The sequence below is a fragment of the Oncorhynchus gorbuscha genome, linkage group LG21, assembly GCF_021184085.1.
Source record: "Oncorhynchus gorbuscha isolate QuinsamMale2020 ecotype Even-year linkage group LG21, OgorEven_v1.0, whole genome shotgun sequence".
Taxonomy (NCBI): Eukaryota; Metazoa; Chordata; class Actinopteri; order Salmoniformes; family Salmonidae; genus Oncorhynchus; species Oncorhynchus gorbuscha.
In genome coordinates this window covers 36,687,708-36,708,745 of record NC_060193.1, presented here as the reverse complement: position 1 = coordinate 36,708,745, position 21,038 = coordinate 36,687,708, and the positions used below count along the sequence as shown (strand labels likewise).

Sequence of the window (21,038 nt, the reverse complement as noted above, 5' to 3'; positions counted from 1 at the left end):
TTGTGAAGATGCTGGAGGAAACTGGTACGAAAGTATCTATATCCACAGTAAAACGAGTCCTGTATCGACACAACCTGAAAGACCGCTCAGCAAGGAAGAAGCCAATGCTCCAAAATCGCCATTAAATGCCAGACTACGGTTTGCAACTGCACAAAGATCGTACTGTTTGGATAAATGTCCTCTAGTCTGATGAAACAAAAACACACAATTGTGTTTGGAGGAAAAAGGGGGAGGCTTGCAAGCCGTAGAACACCTTCCCAACTGTGAAGCACGGGGTTAGCAGCATCATGTTGTAGGAGTGCTTTGATGCAGGAGGGACTGGTGCACTCGGGCGACCCGGGGGGCAAGGTGCCGGGTGATCCGGGTGGAGGCGGTGGAAGTCCATCAGGAGTGAAGGGTACCCAGCACCTCTCCACCGGACCGTACCCCTCCCAGTCCACGAGGTACTGTAGGCCCCTCGCCCGGCGTCTCGAGTCCAGAATGGCACGTACTGTGTGCGTCGGGGACCCCTCAATGTCCAGAGAGGGCGGAGGGACCTCGGGCACCTCACCTTCTTGTAGGGGACCAGCCACCACCGGCCTGAGGAGAGACACATGAAATGAGGGGTTAATACGATAATAAGTAGGAAGTTGTAACTTATAACACACCTCGTTTATCCTCCTCAGGACTTTAAATGGCCCCACACACTGTGGCCCCAGCTTCCGGCAGGGCAGGTGGAGGGGCAGGTTTAGGTTCGAGAGCCAGACCTGGTTCCCCGGTGAGAACACGGGGGCCTCACTGCGGTGCTGGTCAGCGTTCTTCTTCTGTCGTCCCCCAGCCAGTCTCAAAGATTCCTGGATGGCTCTCCAGGTGTCCTTTGAGCGCTGCACGCATTCCTCCACCGCAGGAGCTACGGTCTGGCTCTGATGCCATGGCGCCAGGACCGGCTGGTAGCCCAACACACTGGAAGGGAGACATGTTAGTTGAGGAGTGGCGAAGGGAGTTCTGAGCGAGCTCTGCCTATGGAACATACCTTGCCCACTCACCTGGCCGATCCCGGCAATAGGACCACAGAAACCTGCTCACATCCTGGTTTAATTGCTCCACCTGCCCATTACTCTCGGGTGGAAACCCGAGGTCAGGCTGACCGAGACCCCCAGCCTCTCCATAAACGCCCTCCAAACTCTGGACGTGAACTGGGTACCCCGATCAGAGACGATGTCCTCAGGCATGAGTAAACAGAGCCTCCGCAGTCTGCAGGGCCGTAGGGAGACCGGGCAACGGGATGAGACGGCAGGACTTCGAAAACCGATCCACAACGACCAGGATCGTAGTACTTTCCTGGGATGGGGTAGGTCGGTGAGGAAGTCCACCGACAAGTGTGACCACGGCCTTTGTGGAATGGGGAGGGGCTGTAACTTCCCTCTAAGCAGGTGTCGGGGAGCCTTGCTCTGAGCGCACACCGAGCAGGAGGGGACATAAAACCTTACGTCGTTCACCAACATGGGCCACCAGTACCTCCACCTAAGACTCCGCACAGTCTTCTCGATGCCAGGATGACCAGAGGAGGGTAGAGTATGGGCCCAATGAATTAACCCGTCACGGACACCCCTCGGCACGTACTGAGCCCCTGCTGGACACTGAGGGGGTGCAGGCTCCAACCGTGATGCCCTCTCTATCTCATTTACATTACATTTAAGTCATTTAGCAGACGCTCTTATCCAGAGCGACTTACAAATTGGTGCATTCACCTTATGACATCCAGTGGAACAACCACTTTACAATAGTGCATCTAAATATTTTAAGGGGGGAGGGGGTGAGAAGGATTACTTTATCCTATCCTAGGTATTCCTTAAAGAGGTGGGGTTTCAGGTGTCTCCGGAAGGTGGTGATTGACTCCGCTGTCCTGGCGTCGTGAGGGAGTTTGTTCCACCATTGGGGAGCCAGAGCAGCGAACAGTTTTGACTGAGCTGAGCGGGAACTGTACTTCCTCAGTGGTAGGGAGGCGAGCAGGCCAGAGGTGGATGAACGCAGTGCCCTTATTTGGGTGTAGGGCCTGATCAGAGCCTGGAGGTACTGAGGTGCCGTTCCCCTCACAGCTCCGTAGGCAAGCACCATGGTCTTGTAGCGGATGCGAGCTTCAACTGGAAGCCAGTGGAGAGAGCGGAGGAGTGGTGTGACGTGAGAGAACTTGGGAAGGTTGAACACTAGACGGGCTGCGGCGTTCTGGATGAGTTGTAGGGGTTTAATGGCACAGGCAGGGAGCCCAGCCAACAGCGAGTTGCAGTAATCCAGACGGGAGATGACAAGTGCCTGGATTAGGACCTGCGCCGCTTCCTGTGTGAGGCAGGCTCGTACTCTGCGGATGTTGTAGAGCATGAACCTACAGGAACGGGCCACCGCCTTGATGTTAGTTGAGAACGACAGTTTGTTGTCCAGGATCACGCCAAGGTTCTTAGCGCTCTGGGAGGAGGACACAATGTAGTTGTCAACCGTGATGGCGAGATCATGGAACGGGCAGTCCTTCCCCGGGAGGAAGAGCAGCTCCGTCTTGCCGAAGTTCAGCTTGAGGTGGTGATCCGTCATCCACACTGATATGTCTGCCAGACATGCAGAGATGCGATTCGCCACCTGGTCATCAGAAGGGGGAAAGGAGAAGATTAATTGTGTGTCGTCTGCATAGCAATGATAGGAGAGACCATGTGAGGTTATGACAGAGCCAAGTGACTTGGTGTATAGCGAGAATAGGAGAGGGCCTAGAACAGAGCCCTGGGGGACACCAGTGGTGAGAGCGCGTGGTGAGGAGACAGATTCTCGCCACGCCACCTGGTAGGAGCGACCTGTCAGGTAGGACGCAATCCAAGCGTGGGCCGCGCCGGAGATGCCCAACTCGGAGAGGGTGGAGAGGAGGATCTGATGGTTCACAGTATCGAAGGCAGCCGATAGGTCTAGAAGGATGAGAGCAGAGGAGAGAGAGTTAGCTTTAGCGGTGCGGAGCGCCTCCGTGATACAGAGAAGAGCAGTCTCAGTTGAATGACTAGTCTTGAAACCTGACTGATTTGGATCAAGAAGGTCATTCTGAGAGAGATAGCGGGAGAGCTGACCAAGGACGGCACGTTCAAGAGTTTTGGAGAGAAAAGAAAGAAGGGATACTGGTCTGTAGTTGTTGACATCGGAGGGATCGAGTGTAGGTTTTTTCAGAAGGGGTGCAACTCTCGCTCTCTTGAAGACGGAAGGGACGTAGCCAGCGGTCAGAGATAAGTTGATGAGCGAGGTGAGGTAAGGGAGAAGGTCTCCGGAAATGGTCTGGAGAAGAGAGGAGGGGATAGGGTCGAGCGGGCAGGTTGTTGGGCGGCCGGCCGTCACAAGACGCGAGATTTCATCTGGAGAGAGAGGGGAGAAAGAGGTCAGAGCACAGGGTAGGGCAGTGTGAGCAGAACCAGCGGTGTTGTTTGACTTAGCAAACTAGGATCGGATGTCGTCGATCTTCTTTTCAAAATGGTTGACGAAGTCATCTGCAGAGAGGGAGGAGGGGGGAGGGGGAGGAGGATTCAGGAGGGAGGAGAATGTGGCAAAGAGCTTCCTAGGGTTAGAGGCAGATGCTTGGAATTTAGAGTGGTAGAAAGTGGCTTTAGCAGCAGAGACAGAGGAGGAAAATGTAGAGAGGAGGGAGTGAAAGGATGCCAGGTCCGCAGGGAGGCGAGTTTTCCTCCATTTCCGCTCGGCCTTCCGGAGCCCTGTTCTGTGAGCTCGCATTGAGTCGTCAAGCCACGGAGCGGGAGGGGAGGACCGAGCCGGCCTGGAAGATAGGGGACATAGGGAGTCAAAGGATGCAGAAAGGGAGGAGAGGAGGGTTGAGGAGGCAGAATCAGGAGATAGGTTGGAGAAGGTTTGAGCAGAGGGAAGAGATGATAGGATGGAAGAGGAGAGAGTAGCGGGGGAGAGAGAGCGAAGGTTGGGACGGCGCGATACCATCCGAGTAGGGGCAGTGTGGGAAGTGTTGGATGAGAGCGAGAGGGAAAAGGATACAAGGTAGTGGTCGGAGACTTGGAGGGGAGTTGCAATGAGGTTAGTGGAAGAACAGCATCTAGTAAAGATGAGGTCGAGCGTATTGCCTGCCTTGTGAGTAGGGGGAAGGTGAGAGGGTGAGGTCAAAAGAGGAGAGGAGTGGAAAGAAGGAGGCAGAGAGGAATGAGTCAAAGGTAGACGTGGGGAGGTTAAAGTCGCCCAGAACTGTGAGAGGTGAGCCGTCCTCAGGAAAGGAGCTTATCAAGGCATCAAGCTCATTGATGAACTCTCCGAGGGGACCTGGAGGGCGATAAATGATAAGGATGTTAAGCTTGAAAGGGCTGGTAACTGTGACAGCATGAAATTCAAAGGAGGCGATAGACAGATGGGTAAGGGGAGAAAGAGAGAATGACCACATGGGAGAGATAAGGATCCCTATGCCACCACCCCGCTGACCAGAAGCTCTCGGGGTGTGCGAGAACACGTGGGCGGACGAAGAGAGAGCAGTAGGAGTAGCAGTGTTATCTGTGGTGATCCATGTTTCTGTCAGTGCCAAGAAGTCGAGGGACTGGAGGGAGGCATAGGCTGAGATGAACTCTGCCTTGTTGGCTGCAGATCGGCAGTTCCAGAGGCTACCGGAGACCTGGAACTCCACGTGGGTCGTGCGCGCTGGGACCACCAGATTAGGGTGGCAGCGGCCACGCGGTGTGGAGCGTTTGTATGGTCTCCACGTCCACCTCCAGTACCACCGGTGCCATGAGACATGAAGGTGGAAGGATGAGGGTCGGCTCGATGGACCGCTCCTCGGTATCATATAGGTGGGACAGCGCGTCGGCCTTCGTGTTTTGGGAGCCTGGCCGGTACGAGATGGTGAAACGGAACCGGGTAAAGAACATGGCCCATTTAGCCTGACGTGGATTCAGTCTCCTCCCTGCCCGGATATACTCGAGATTACGATGTCAGTCCAAATGAGAAAAGGGTGTTTAGCCCCCTCAAGCCAATGTCTCCACACCTTCAGAGCCTTGACTACAGCTAATAACTCCCGGTCCCCCACGTCATAGTTTCGCTCTGCCGGAACGAGGTTCTTCGAAAAGGTGCAAGGGCGCAGCTTCGGTGGCGGGCCCGAGTGCTGGGACATAACGGCCCCTACCCCAGCCTCGGACGAGTCCACCTCCACTATGAACGCTAAAAAAGGGGTCCGGAATCGCCAACACGGGCGCATTGGTGAACAGCTCCTTCAGACGACTGGAAGCTCTGCCCCGACTCTGCTGCCCAGCGCAAGCGCGCCGGTCCTCCCTTCAACAGTGAGGTAATGGGAGCAGCCACCTGACCAAAACCCTGGATAAACCTCCGGTAGTAATTGGCAAACCCTAAAAACCTCTGCAGCTCTTTTACCGTGGTCGGAGTCGGCCAATTACGCACGGCTGTAACGTGGTCACACTCCATCACCACCCCGGAGGTGGAAATGCGATAACCCAGGAAGGAAACGGCTTGTTTATCATTTCTCAGCCTTGACATACAAGTCATGCTCCAGCAGACGCCCAAGTACCTTATACGCACCAGAGACACGTGCGCGGCGTGTGTGGCAGAATAGATCAGGATGTCATCGATGTACACTACCCCTCCCTGCCCGTGCAGGTCTTGGAGAATCTCGTCTACGAAAGATTGGAAAACGGATGGAGAATTCTTCAACCCATATGGCATGACGCGGTACTCATAATGGCCAGATGTAGTACTAAATGCGGTCTTCCACTCACCTCCTCCCCCGGATACGCACCAGGTTATGAAACGCGCCCCGTGAAATGATTCCACCGCCGTAGCGATGAGAGGTAGTGGGTAGCTAAACCCCACTGTGATGGAATTTAGACCTCTATAATCAATGCACGGACGCAGACCTCCCTCCTTCTTCTTCACAAAAAAAGAAGCTTGAGGAGACTGGTGACGTGGAGGGCCGAATGTACCCCTGTCCCAGAGATTCGGTGACGTATGTCTTCAAAGCCACTGTCTCCTCCTGGAACAATGGGTACACGTGACTCCTAGGAAGTGCAGCGTTTTCCAGGAGGTTTATCGTGCAGTCCCCTCGACGATGGGGTGGTAATTAGGTCGCCTTCTTTTTACAGAAGGGGAGAGCCAAATCGGCATATTCAGAGGGAATGCGCACAAACCTGGTCTGGACTCTCCACTCTAGTCGCACCTACGGAAACTCCTACACACCTGCCTGAACACTCCCCTGACCACCCTCGAAGAGCCCCTGTCTCCATGAAATCACCGGGTTGTGATGAGCTAGCCAGGGAATTCCCAGCACCACTGGAAATGCAGGTGAATCGATAAGGAATAGATTAATCCGCTCCTTATGATCCCCCTGTGTTACCATGTCCAGTGGCACCGTGGCCTCCCTGACCAGCCCTGACCCTAATGATTGGCTATCTAAGGAGTGCATGGGGAAAGTTTGGTCTAACGACACCAGGGGAATCCCTAGCCTTAGCGCGAGCCCACGATCCATGAAGTTACCAGCTGCGCCTGAATCGACTAGCACCTTATGCTGTAGAGAGGGAGAAAACCCAGGGAAAGACGTTAGCACAAACATATGGCCGACAGGAAGCTCTGGGTGAGTCTGGTGCTGACTCACCTGGGGTGAACGACTAGTGCTCCGCTTGCCTTCCCGACTCCAAGACGAGCTCCTCCAGCACCGGTCGGCAGTGTGTCCTCGCCGACCACAACTGGTGCAGGAGGAAACTCCTCTTCCGGTCCCCCTCGATGCAGCCCCCCCTAACTCCATGGGGATGGGAGCAGGAGGGCCTGGAGGTGGAATCGACAGGGCCCGTTCTGACGCCCGCGGGCAGCCAGCAGGTTGTCAAGACGAATGGACATGTCTATCAGTTCATCCAGGGAGATGGTGGTGTCCCGACACGCTGGCTCCCTGCGGACGTCTTCCCTGAGGCTACAACGATAGTGGTCCATCAGAGCCCTGTCGTTCCACCCTGCCCCTGCTCCTGCTTATTCCATGACAGGGTGCGGGATTCTGTCGCGGATGACTAGGAGGGGAAGGTAGGAATCAGGTGCAGAGAGCAGAGGGTTCACGGAGAAATGCACTTTATTCCAGCACAAAATGGTCATGCCCAAAACACAGGGCGGAAAACACTGACCAATCCAAAGCACAGGGTAACAACGGTCCGGACGGAGCACAATAACAATAACAATCCGATACAAAACGTGAACAAAATATAATCCTGCACAAACAAGGGTGGGCTTCACAAACTTAAAGAAGTAAGCAAATCAAGAAAACACTAATAGTAACAGCTGCAACTCAAGACTAAACTACCTTAAAAGGGAAAAGGAATTGGTGGCGGCTAGTAGACCGGTGACGACGACCGCCGAGCACCGCCAAAACCGGCAGGGGAGCCAACTTCGGTGGGAGTCATGAGATAGCTAATAATCCTCTTTAATATAGACGCCTCCCCTATAACAGTTTGCCCTCAAGGATATTTGAATATCTTTGTAATAAGTGATTTTCAAGTCGATAACACCAACAACAACATTTAGGGATGATTTATATATATTTTTAATAGGAATTTGTTTTTTATTGATATGTACAATACTTACTTTCTTGCATTCAAATTTATAGATATACTATACATTCCCTTATGTCAATACAACTGTACTGGATAACTACTGGGATGAGCCAAGTACTTTCAACAAATCATAATGTTTTGTAGAATAAAGGACTTGCATTATGTTGTATCAATGGTAAACAGTTCAATATAAACAATAACATGTATGATGTGTAACTATTTGCCATTTAAAGTGTGTTTCATGCTTGCAAAGAAGGGGGCGCAAATGCCACTGCAATTCAAGAACTACCCATTCAATTTCAAGAAAACAGTGTCTTATTAAAACTACGGTGGTTAATATACTTATTTTCAAGTTTTTGCAAGTGTAATTATGTCTACTGTTTTCTGTCCTACAGTATATTCATACAATGTGTGCAATATGTCTCCAGTCTTCTCAGCATATTTATCCATTTTTTAGGTTTTACCCACAAAACCAAGATTCTTCAGTGTGAAAATTTTGCCATTTTCAATGAGGTAAGATCCTTCTCGAATTAAATATTTGGCCCAGTATCAGGGTTGTAGTCAATTTGAGTTGGAATCATTCAATTCAGGAAATTAATTGTTAAAAAACTTTTTTTCTAAATCTCCTTTTCAGTTTATTGAAAAGAGATGCCCTTTTTCAATTATTGTAACGGAATTTCAGTTTACTTCTTAAATGGACTGATTTCAATTCGAATTGACCCCAACCCCAAGCATACAGTAGGTACCAGTCTCTTTAGTTTATCCACTCCATGTAATCCATGTCATCGTTAAATATAAACATCGATTATCCAAATATTTGATTTGAACTCGTCACTTTTTTCGCCACAGAACGTGTTGGTATCTGGTTGCGCTAAGCAACCATTTGCTTGTCCAGACGAAACCAGTTCGTCAAAAGTTGCGAGCTCACGTTTGAATTCTCAAACAAAATAAATACTGCAATTTCAACTACAATTCCAACCACAGTTTTATGCCTCAAAATACAGCTGAATCCATCAGCCAAGCAATTTATTAACTTGATCTCCACTATAAAAAACACCTAGACATTATCTCACATTTCTTTTAGAATAACATTGTTCTCAACAGAGGAGATATGTATAAACCTTGCTGTCTGTCTCCGACATTTTCAACATTGTTTCAAGATTCAAATTCGATCTCCTGCTATCCCATAGTAATGAACGAGTCGGGACAAGACAGGCAGGCAGATTTTCTCAGCCAGTCGAAATCATGAATCAACAGGCATCATTTTTATGGATATATACAAAGAAATGTCAATTGAAAAAGGGCAAAATGAAACAAAGTGCAACTAGTTTGCAGTCTCCAGCTTCAGTTTGAAGTCATTGTGTTTGTTGTGTTGTTGGCTAGCTCCATTGAACAAAAGTGAAATTGCGCCTCATTAGCCCATTGTAATGAATGTCACTAGAAAACTGTTTAAACAAATGCAAATGCAGCTACTTTGCTGTTATTCTGGCTGCCCTTTTTGACGTGACTAAGTTAGCTGTGGTTGGCTAGCTAGCAAGCAAGGGATAAGAACTTTGGCAGCAAGTATGGCAATGGAATTTTTTGCCAAGATGTAGAACAAATGATTGGGTCGCGTCCATGGATACAGAACAAAAAGACTGAAAGACTGGGTCGCGTCTCTGGCAACCAGCCGGCTTGGGTAGCAAACCTAGATTTGTGTCGGGACTATATATTGTGGACGGATGAAATAAATGTATTCATACTATCAAAATAACGTTTTAATGAAAATATGTCTATCATTATTTGAATATATTGGTAACCTGTTGTATGAAAGTGATAATGCCCGGTGTTTGGAGGATATATTGGCACAGTTTGCCGGCCATAGACTTCGTCTCCGGCCTAACAACACCCGTGCCAATATATCCTACCAAACACCTGCTTTTTGGGCATTATCACTTAATTATATCATGGTATTGTTGAATACTCGTTTCTGATTGGCTTGAAGGGAGTTCTAGAGCATGCATTATTTCCCAATAACGCACAGCATACCAGCACGGTAGAATTCCATGGCTATAGTTCAATCTTACATGTCCCTCGTTGATTATCCCTAATGCCTCATGTCCACTAGATGCATCAAACTCTTTGCCTTCAGGCTGAAGTCATTCATTGTCAATGGAGCAGTCCAAAACGCTACGTAGCACTAGTCGTGGTGCGTTCTGTGCCTGCATGTATTCATTATTTTCAACTCATGCATTGTTTTACTCTGCGGTGGTACAAATGGAAATACAATCACAGACTCCAACTAGCTAGCATTTGGCTAGTTAAAAAGTAAAGCACGTGCGTCGTACGGAAAATGTGGGTTAGACATCTGGCAGAACAAAACATATATGCAGCTGGTGAACATCGAGCATATTACGCAACTTGCACACAAATGTAGTTGCTTGCAACTGAGTTTCTTTTTGATTGCTATGTGAAACACCCCCTGCAACTAATAAGCAACTTATCTGCAACTTGGTTGCATTCAGTTGAAACTTTTCAACTTTGTGCAACTAGTTCCACTACTTTAACCTGATCCTACCCCAGGCCAACGGCCCGAGAGGACAGGACACTACCACTCAACACACTCTGTAACTCTTCTTAATTAAAATCTTGTACCCCCAAGTAATTCTCTGCAGCTGCCACAACAACACCTAGTTTCTGTGATTTAAATTCCATTTCTGCTGTACAGTTGATAACCATTGCTATAAACGCTAAGAAGCCAACCTTACTGAAGCATATTTCACTCATTGGCTTATCCCTCTGTGCTCGCATAGATCTACCATTCACAGGGATCCTCTCAGAATCCCTCACTCTTGATACATCATCCTCTACTTTCTCCACTGCTTCAGCATACCACACTTTTTGCACTACTCTGACTTTAGCAATGTCAACCTGCCTCTCTCGCTCTGATAACTTCCGATCCCCAGCAACATGTGCACCCCTTACAGTTGACATACACAAATGTATCCACCGAGTCTACACAATCCTCTATCCCATGCCCTCCTGCACACTTTCCACATCTTAGAATCTCCCTCCTACACACTGCTGTGACATGACCATAAACGTTGCCCTTGAAACAGCGCAGTGGATTCGCCACAAAAGCTTTAACAGGATAACTGATAAGTCCTAACGTGACCTCTTCTGGTAAAGACTGACTCAAAACTCAAAAGGACTGACAGCGACTCTTCTGTTTCACCATGCTCCACACCGGGTCAAACGGTGGGCATCACAAACATCAGGAATCTTCAACTTGAATTGTTCCACCTCCACACTTAACACTACCACAGAAAACTCTCCCCTCAATGGTGCCCTGTACCTAAGTGCAAAGCAAGATACAGTTCTTTCCCCAAGTTGCATCGCACATAGCGCCTGGGACACTCTGGCAGCGCTGGAGAGGAGGAAGGCTCTGGCAGCACTGGACAGGCGGGAGCACCTGTAGGGAGAAGACAGAGAGACAGCCTGGTGCTGGGGGCTGCCACCGGAGGGCTGGTACGTGGATGTGGTGGAGGTAGCACCGGACAGACCGGACCGTGAAGGCGCACTGGAGCTCTTGAGCACCGAGCCTGCCCAACCTTACCTGGTTGAATGCTCCCCATAGCCAGGCCAGTGCGGCGAGATGGAATAGCCCGCACTGGGCTGTGCTGGCGAACCGGGGACACCATGCGAAGGCTGGTGCCATGTACACCGGCCCAAGGAGACGCACTGGAGACCAGATGCGCTGAGCTGGCTTCATGGCACCTGACTCAATGCCCACTCTAGCCCGGCTGATACGAGGCGCTGGGATGTACCGCACCGGGCTATGCACACGCACCGGGGACACAGTGCGCTTCACAGCATAACACGGTGCATGCCCGGTCCCTCTCTCTCTCCGGTACCCACACTCCCCATGTGCCACACTCCCTGTGTGCCTCCCCCAATACATTTTTGGGGCTGCCTCTCGGGCTTCCAGCCGCGCCGCCCTGCTGCCTCCTCATACCACCGCATCTCGGCTTTCGCTGCCTCCAGCTCAGCCTTGGGGCGCCGATATTCTCCAGCCTGTGCCCATGGTCCCTTGCCGTCCAGAATCTCCTCCCAAGTCCATGAGTCCTGCGATCGCTGCTGCTGCCCGTTACCACACTGCTTGGTCCTTTTGTGGTGGGTGTTTCTGAAACGGATATTGCCCTCTTCTTCTGAGGAGGAGTAAGAATCAGACCAAAGCGCAGCGTGGTAAGTGTGCATGATGATGTTTAATGAAACGAACTGAACACTGAAATACAAAACAATAAAGTGAAGGAACGAAAACCGAAACAGTACCTCGTGGCCCAAACACTCACATGGAAACAAACAGCCACAAACCAAAAGTGAAACCCAGGCTACCTAAGTATGATTCTCAATCAGGGACAACAATTGACAGCTGCCTCTGATTGAGAACCATACTAGGCCGAACTCAAAAACGAACATAGAAAAACAAACATAGACTGCCCACCCCAACTCACGCCCTGACCATACTAAAACAAAGACAAAAACAAAGGAACTAAGGTCAGAACGTGACACACTGAGTCTGTACATAGTCAGGTATTCTCTCTGTTTAGGGCCAAATAGCATTCTAGTTTACTCAGTTTTTTTGTTTGTTAATTCTTTCCAATGTGTCAAGTAAATATATGTTTTTCTCATTATTTGGTTGGGTCTAATTGTGTTGCTGTCCTGGAGGTCTGTGGGGTCTTTTTGTGTTTGTGAACAGAGCCCCAGGAACAGCTTGCTCTCTCTCTTCTTACTTCTCCAGGTTCTTTGTATAATATTTTATTAGCAATGCTATCACTACTTGTAGGTTGGATGGAGCTCAAGGCTCTATTCTTCTCTCTGTGAGTCATCAAGTTGTCATTTACCTTACCGGTAATGGGTGGATATTCTCCACACACAGCAAACACGGGTGCTAAGCTCACAGTGGCACTGGGTGACAAGCATGCACACACAAATACAGACAGAGAGAGAGAGACTGGGGTTAACCTTTCACAAACACAAATTGAAGGTGGTACTGAATCAACATGAGGAGTCTCCATGTCACTCGTAAAGAAGCGTATTCAGTTTCTTGTTTGCATTCGCAGTTGTTGAGGGTTAGTTAGTGGCAGTTATCGACTGCTAATGATCTTTTTGCTAATTACAGATGTGTTTGATTGATGCTATTATACAATTTGAACAGACACATGCATGATCCCATTTTATGGTGTTACTGTTTTCCTGAACAGTTTTTTTTACAAATGTATCTACAGCGCAACAACAATTAACTAATGCCTGAAAGGTTTTGCAGAAATTCCAATCATGTTGGTCCCTCTTTAGCAAAACTTTAAATATAGATGTCATCGGTGACTTTTAAGCGTTTTGTTTACAAAATACAAAAAGTTCACTTCAGTCCTGGGATCCTGGAAATGGCAAGCAAATGTGTGATTGATGAGAGAATATCGCCCCCTCACAAATGAATAACCGCTATTCCATACTCTTGAATGTCTCCATTTATGCAGCACTTCAGGTGGCCAACCTATGGGAAGGTCATCAAGCACGAGGTACTCTCTGTCAGCGTGTACAACTGCAGCAAGGTTTTCAGCAACAGGTTAGTCTACAGATCATATGACGTAACTGTGAAATGCAAGGCCACACATATCAATAGTAGTTTTCTTTAAAATAATTGTTCGATATCTCTCTTTGGGGTATAGCCACTTCTGTCGAAGACAGACAAGCTGAGCTGCGACCGGGAGGGACCCTCCCCTGACCCTCCCCTTTTATAAGTCGTTGCGTGTGAAACAAAGAGGCTCTCGAAACTAGGCTAGCTAACACTGCAAAGCTAAATAACTAGGCTAGCTAAAACTGCAAAGTGAGCTAACCAAGCTAGCTAACTCGTCAAGGCAAACTAGCTAACGTAAACTCAGCCCATTCCGTACAAATGTGCGCAACCTCGACATTCAAACGAGGCTGCAAAGAAAACTAATGGGACTGTAGTGACTGTGTTGACATCAAAATCTGGGGTGTGAACTACGTTTCTATTCAAGCGTTGATCGACATGGTAATGGCTCTATAGTATTGGAGAAAAGTTGAAAAAACTGACCCTCCGTTACATTGTGATGTGTCATGCCGTAACGAACAGCACGCATAAAGCAACTCTTTCTGTCTTACAATCTCTCTCCACCAGGTGTAGCACTTCTCACATCGTTTAAAAACAAGAGATGGACAGTGACGGGGTTAAGGGGGGATACCTAGTCATGTTTTGCATCATCACCGCAAGCGATCAGGACTCTCAAAGCCACTGTTTACTTCTGAAGATCACTTTAGCACCGCCCTAAAAACCCGATTCAAATTTGACACAAACCTTCAAATAGGTATGTAATGACACATTATATAAACTATTTATAGTGATTTATTTACATTGTAGAGGCGATAAGGTGATAAGTTGGACAGATCGAGTGGAGAAAAAAAGCTGTTTCCCCACAAGACATCTCTCCTTCTCACTATCACGCAGTAGTTTTGCTTCCCCACCCGCCATTTTTAAAAAGACCCGACGGAGCTCATTGCCTTCCTGAATCATGCAGAAACAGGCAGCGTGGAGGTCTCGACATGGATTTTATTGGAAAGGGGAAAATTGTGCTTTACAATGGTATTGACATTACAGTTAATCTGCAAGTATTGGGAGCTAAAATATGGTCAATTGTACGATGTACAAAAGTGAGTGAATTTACATTACCGCTTCTAGCTAGTCCTACCCACCAATGGTGGAATTGCTATCCAGCTCCCTTATTTAGCGCACCTAGCATTCACTAATTTTGTGCTAACTGCCCTGTCCAACTGGTGCTACAGCCAAAGGGACATGCAAGACCAGAGAAAGACGCCACCCATGTGACTTTCTTCGTCCTAGCTCAAGCTAGGCTACTAGCCCACGAGGCAAATGCCAGCTAGCTAACTACCAGTTTAACTAACTAACAGCTTAGCTAAAACTAAAACCTCACAGCTAACCTTGTGCTTACTAAACTGACCAACCTCATGGTGATAAGGTCAGAGAAACTCCAAAAGTGAAGGAAGACGCCATCCACGTTGCTTCCCCGCGGCTTAAGCTAGGCTACTAACCCACACAGCTAACATCAGCTAGCTAACTGCCATCTAGCAACTGCTAGCTTAGCTCTCATATTTATTTCACCTAGCAATCAGTTGCTTTGTGCTTACTAATTACGAAAAACAGGCTAGCTAACTAACCAAGGCGAGCTGTGCCACTGTTAGCTTAAGATAGGCCAAATGCGCGCACGGTTTACCTCTGCTAGCACACTGCTAGCTTATCTCTCTTGTATGGGCTAAAGCTCACACGGCTAATGTCAGCTAGCTTACAAAGCTACCAAACTTTCTCCCTGCGATATGGCTACTCTCACCACATTCACAAGTCAACTCTAACAAGGCTAAGGACCCCGCACCTTGTCCGTGCGCATGCAGGCCTTTGATTTCATACAAGGATTCATATTCCCTTTGTATTTCATGTCTGGGGGTTGAGCAGGGCCATGGAGGTGGGAGAAACTTCCAGAAGGACAACCATACCTGCAGCACTCCACCAATCAAGCATTTAAGGTAGTTTGGCCAGACGGAGGCCACTCCACAGTAAAAGGCACATGACAGCCCGCTTGGAATTTGCCAAAAAACAAGACTCACAAACCATGAGAAACAAGATTCTCTGTTCACGTCTGTCAAGCGTCACGTCTGGAGGAAACCTGGCACCATCCCTACTGTGAAGCATGGTGGTGGCAGCATCATGCCGTGGGGATGTTTTTCAGTGGCAGGGACTGGGAGACTAGTCAGGATCAAGGCAAACATGAATGGAGCAAAGTACATGGTGGTTCCTTGATGAAAACCTGCTCCAGAGCGCTCAGGACTTAATAATAATAATAATAATATATGCCATTTAGCAGACGCTTTTATCCAAAGCGACTTACAGTCATGTGTGCATACATTCTTCAGACTAAGGCAAAAGTTCACCTCCCAACAGGACAATGACCCTAAGCACACAGCCAAGACAACGCAGGTGTGACTTCGGGACAAGTCTCAATGTCATTGAGTGGCCCAGCAAGAGTCCGATCACAGAAGAATGGGAGAAACTTCCCAAATACAGGTGTTCCAAGCCTGTAGCGTCATACCCAAGAAGGCTCCAAAGGTGCTTCAACAAAGTACCGAGTAAAGGGTCTGAATACTAAACGTGATATTTTATTTATTTATTTATTTATTTATAATAAATGTGCTAAAATGTATAAAAACCTATTTTCATTTTGTCATTATGGGGTTTTGTGTGTAGACTGATGAGGAAAATATACAATTTAATACATTTTAGAATAAGGCGTTAACATAACAAACTGTGGAAAAAGTGAAGTGGTCAAGTCAATTTGCGAGGTTATGGGTTAGTCAAGGTATTTGAGGTAATATGTAGGTAGGGGTAAAGTGACTATGTATACAGTTGAAGTCAGAAGTTTACATACACTTAGGTTGGAGTCATTAAAACTCGTTTATCAACAACTCCACAAATTTCTTGTTAACAAACTATAGTTTTGGCAAGTTGGTTATGACATCTACTTTGAGCATGACACAAGTAATTTTTCTAACAATTGTTTACAGACAAATTATATCACTTATAATTCCCTGTATCACAATTCCAGTGGGTCAGAAGTTTACATACACTAAGTTGACTGTGCCTTTAAACTACATGGAAAATTCCAGAAAATGATGTCATAGCTTCAGAAGCTTCTGATAGGTTAATGTTTAAATGTATTTGGCTAAGGTGTATGTAAACTTCCGACTTCAACTGCAGATAATAAACAGCGAGTAGCAGCAGTGTAAAAAAAAGGGGGGGGGGGAGTCAATGCAAATAGTCCGGATAGCCATTTGATTAGCTGTTCAGCAGTCAATGGCTTCGGGGTAGAAGCTGTTAAGGCGCCTTTTGGACCGAGACTTCATGCTCTTGTACCACTTGCCATGCGGTAGCGGAGAAAACAGTCTATGACTTGGGTGACCAGAGTTTGAAAAATGTTTGGGCCTTCCTCTGACACCACCTGGTATAGAGGTCCTAAATTGGAGGAAACTTGGCCCCAGTGATGTACTGGGCCCTATGCAGTAGCACTTTAATATAATAATAATAATAATATATGCCATTTAGCAGACGCTTTTATCCAAAGCGACTTACAGTCATGTGTGCATACATTCTACGTATGGGTGGTCCCGGGGATCGAACCCACTACTTTGAGGCGGTGATGCAACCAGTCAGGATGCTCTCGATGGTGCAGCTGTATAACTTTTTGACGATCTGAGGACTCATGCCAAATATTTTAAGTCTTCTGAGGGGGAATAGGTGTTGTTGTGCCCTCTTCACGACTGTCTTGGTGTGTTTGGACCATGATAGTTTGTTAGTGATGTGGACACCAAGGAATTTGAAACTCTCAACCTGCTCCGTTACAGCCCCGTCGATGAGAATGGGGGCGTGCTCGGCCCTCCTTTTCCTGTAGTCTGTGATCATTTCCTTTGTCTTGATCACATTGAGGGAGAGGTTGTTGTCCTGGCACCACACGGACAGGTCTCTGACCTCCTCCCTATAGGCTGTCTCAACGGTGTCGGTTATCAGGCCTACCACCGTTGTGTTGTCAGCAAACTTAATGAAGATATTGGAGTCGTGCTTGGCCACGCAGTCATGTGTAAACAAGGAGTACAGCAGTATAGGAAGGGACTAAGCACACACCCCTGACTATTGTGCTCTAAGCTACAGTATTTTATACCAGCCTTGAGAGCCGATGGAAAGTGTGAGTGCCTCTCTTTCAAAACTGCTTTGCTACTTGCCCTTCTGCAAATCAAGAAGTGTGTGAGCTGCATGCAGTTCATTACTTGTGCCTGCAATTTGCCCTGGGGTTATCTAAGGTTACCCTACAGCCGGTCCTACAATTGCTTCAGATTAGAATGCTTTTCACCCCCCTGCCTTTCTCCTCTCTGGAGGAAGAACAGAACAGTTTTTGTCCAGTGCCCACTTTACGCATCTATATGGACACGAGGAGAGTTTTAAGGAGGAGTAACCAGCTTTTTGTCTCCTCGGCACCTCACACAAGTAAACCTCTCCGCAGTCCAACCTGTCAACCTTACAGTATGTAGAGTTTGTGACCAACCTTTCTTCACTGAGAGGAAAAATAAATCCCAACAAAAGACAAATGCTGAATTTAATCTATTGTTTAATTCAATTGATATATATAATATGCATATATGGAGGGGTGATCGAACACTGTTTGACCGTGATATCTCCCACAGGCTCCTGGGTAAATTAATCATCAGTCTCCAGCATGTGGTGACCTCTGGGAGACTGATACTCCGAGAGCCACTGACAGACAGCAACCACAGCCAGACAAATGTAAGTCAAACACATACCCCAGTGGAGGCTTCTGCAGGGAGGATACCGAGAATGAACCTCCACTTTACTGTGGAATGCATTTTTAAAATGTATGATCCTGGTGCACGCACGCACGCACGCAAGCACGCACGCACACACACGCACGCACACACACACACACACACACACACACACACACACACACACACACACACACACACACACACACACACACACACACACACACACACACACACACACACACACACACACACACACACACAGGTTTATTAATCTATAAAGGCACTTTTTATATACTTCATATGTTCAGATATACATTGAGCTGGACGTACGATACCACCCTGTGCAAGGTGCTGCCGGTGGATGGGAGGGTGAGGAATTCCTCAATGTGGAAGACAATGATGAGTGAGTGAAAGAATAGTACTGCCCCATTTCGTCCACCATATTTGTCTATATTTGATAACAGATTGCATGCTCACCGATGTTGTTATATTCTTCCTAATGTTGATGAATTAATATATCATTATATTTTTTTTAAATCTTCAAGTCACATATCAAACTCTCTTCTCATTTTCTCTCCTTTCCCCCTTTCTCAGCTCAGGTCTTTTTATCAGAAACTCAGGTTTTGCTGAACCTAGGTAAGTCCTAGACACTATAATTGAGAGATTATTGAGGAGTGCTCAAATTTGATTGATTGATGCCATTCTGAGATAAGATCACATTCAGTGAACTCTAGTCATATGGAATGTTTCTGTGGACGATTTCTCAAGTGTTAGACATTTTGTTCATTTGTCCAGACACCTGTATTTGTATTTCTTAGCGTATTACATATGACAATGATCCAAATGATGATACTCTGACTCTCAGGTTAAAACAGGGTCTGCGACCCGAGAAACTCGACCGAGAGACCAGGAAATTAGGGCGTGGTCTGGTCAAAACCGGGGACGAGGATGATGAAGATGATGACGAGGATGATGACGATTATGATATATCAGACATGGAGTCTGCCAACATAATGTTCACGCCCCTTTTAAGGTGTTTTTTGTCTCTTGTTTCTGTAGAGGAATTTTTAGACACGATTATATTTTTATGCTGAGTTTTCTGTGTTTTAGTCGTTGCAGACCTCTTTCAAAGCATGTGCTTGCCGCCACACCTCGAGTACAGAGCTTCCAGGTGAGTGATGAAAGTTATGGAGGAGAAGGCAAAGGAAAAGTTTCCCCCAACACCATTATTAAGAGATGCTTATGTCACCCTTTAAAAAGCACTGGTTTATGTAATATTTGACATAGTGGGTTATGTCACATTTGACATTGGTGGTGATGTTACAGTTATGGCACATTTATGACTCCTTGATAGAGCATGACATACAGTTCTAGATGATTTGTGACACAATAATATAGTGATTCTGAAGCCTTTATTAATGCTTGATAAGGCCTTCATGAATTGCACTTAATTTAAAGCGGGACAAAGTTGGGTCCATCTAATCTTTATGATCACACCATTATTTGTCCCATGAAAAACTTAATTTCAAGACCAGCACCTTAAAGTCTCTTTCGCTCTTTCTCTCAGGTTAATGTGAATGTATTGGAGGCCCAGAAACTGGTGGGCGTGAATATAAACCCAGCCGTGTACATCAGAGTGGGAGAAGTGAAGAAGAAAACCGCTACACAGAAGTCCACCAACTGTCCATTCTACAATGAGGTGGGCTATTTAACCCTGAGTCTCAGGGGTGTAGAATATATACTCAACACCATTTGTGTTTGGACAGTGAAGCTAAAATGTTACATTTGTCTTTATACTCCAGCATTTTGAATTTGAAATCAAATATTTCATATGAGTCGACATTTCAGAATGTCACCTTTTATTTGAGGGTATTTTCATGCATATCTTTTTCACCAGATAATGTTTTGCTCAATAGGAACTGAATGGTGAATAATGTATTGTGTCATTTTGGAGTCACTTTTATTGTAAGTAAGATTAGAAGATTTTTCTGAACACTTCTAAATTAATTTGGATACTAGTGCTACCATGATTATGGATAATCATGAATGAACTGTGAATAGGGATGAGTTAGAAAGTTACATAGGCACAAATTCACAAAATGCTAAACTCCCCTGTCATTATTATTCATGATTCATTCATGATTTTTCTTAATCATGACATCAGGATTAATTTGTGTTCAGAAACATCTTATCTACCAAACTAAATGACTCCAGTCATTATTCACAGATCAGCTCCTATTGGGAAAAACATAACCTAAAACACAACTAAAACAAATTGCAAATACTTATGACTTCTTCAAATGGGGGGGCTAGATAATGTTTTCATTTCTAAACAGTAAAACCGATATGTGTGAAAATACCCTCAAATAATACCCTCGTATGCAACATTTGATCCAAAATCCAAAATGCTGGAGTATAGAGACAAATAAAAAATGTTTACTGTCCAAATACATATGATGTTGAGTGTAATCGAATAAGATAATTTACTTTATATGTGGTGTTATCCAAGAGACTCTTTACTTAAGGTTTAAATTTCCCACATGTTACTTCAATGTTTCTTTCCTCTCTCAGAACTTCATGTTTGAGTTCCAGGAGACACAAGATGTTCTGTTTGATAAAGTTATTGAGATAACGGTAAGTTGTAAAATTAGTTAGTTGTATGTCTCGACTTGACATTTTTGATAATCAGAATTTGATTCAATATATATCAGCGTAAAGTGAAAGGAGGTATCTTTGTCCTGAAGCAGCATTTGCACACTGGAACCACAGGATCATGTGGTGTGATACACAATGTCCTGGGCTCACCGGATCAGTTAAGAAAATGTAATGTTATCCTTGGATATACTGAGCCTTTGTTTTACCACATAGGTTGTTCACAAAAAGATGCTGGGATTAATGATGACACTTATCGGCACCTTCAAAATTGACATCAGCACTGTGTACAGTCAGCAAGGTAAACAGGATATGACACAAAAACTTGGAAGCATGTATAAAAGGGAAGATAAACTCTGTGGTGCCCTTATAAGACTATGATTTACAGGTTAAATGGAATAGTCCTTATTCTTTCAATAT

General features: G+C 46.5%; 1 protein-coding gene across 1 annotated transcript in view; it reads left to right on the top strand.

Annotated features, from left to right (window-relative positions):
- fer1l4 (fer-1 like family member 4) overlaps positions 1-21,038 on the top strand; it is a 127,028-nt gene that overhangs the window by 2,017 nt on the left and 103,973 nt on the right. The window contains exons 2-11 of the mRNA XM_046319359.1: positions 8,017-8,072; positions 13,076-13,164; positions 17,865-17,964; positions 18,275-18,369; positions 18,561-18,602; positions 18,832-18,999; positions 19,077-19,137; positions 19,534-19,665; positions 20,538-20,600; positions 20,835-20,919. Of these exons, the coding sequence (XP_046175315.1) occupies positions 8,017-8,072; positions 13,076-13,164; positions 17,865-17,964; positions 18,275-18,369; positions 18,561-18,602; positions 18,832-18,999; positions 19,077-19,137; positions 19,534-19,665; positions 20,538-20,600; positions 20,835-20,919 (891 nt within the window). The remainder of the gene's footprint in view (positions 1-8,016; positions 8,073-13,075; positions 13,165-17,864; positions 17,965-18,274; positions 18,370-18,560; positions 18,603-18,831; positions 19,000-19,076; positions 19,138-19,533; positions 19,666-20,537; positions 20,601-20,834; positions 20,920-21,038) is intronic.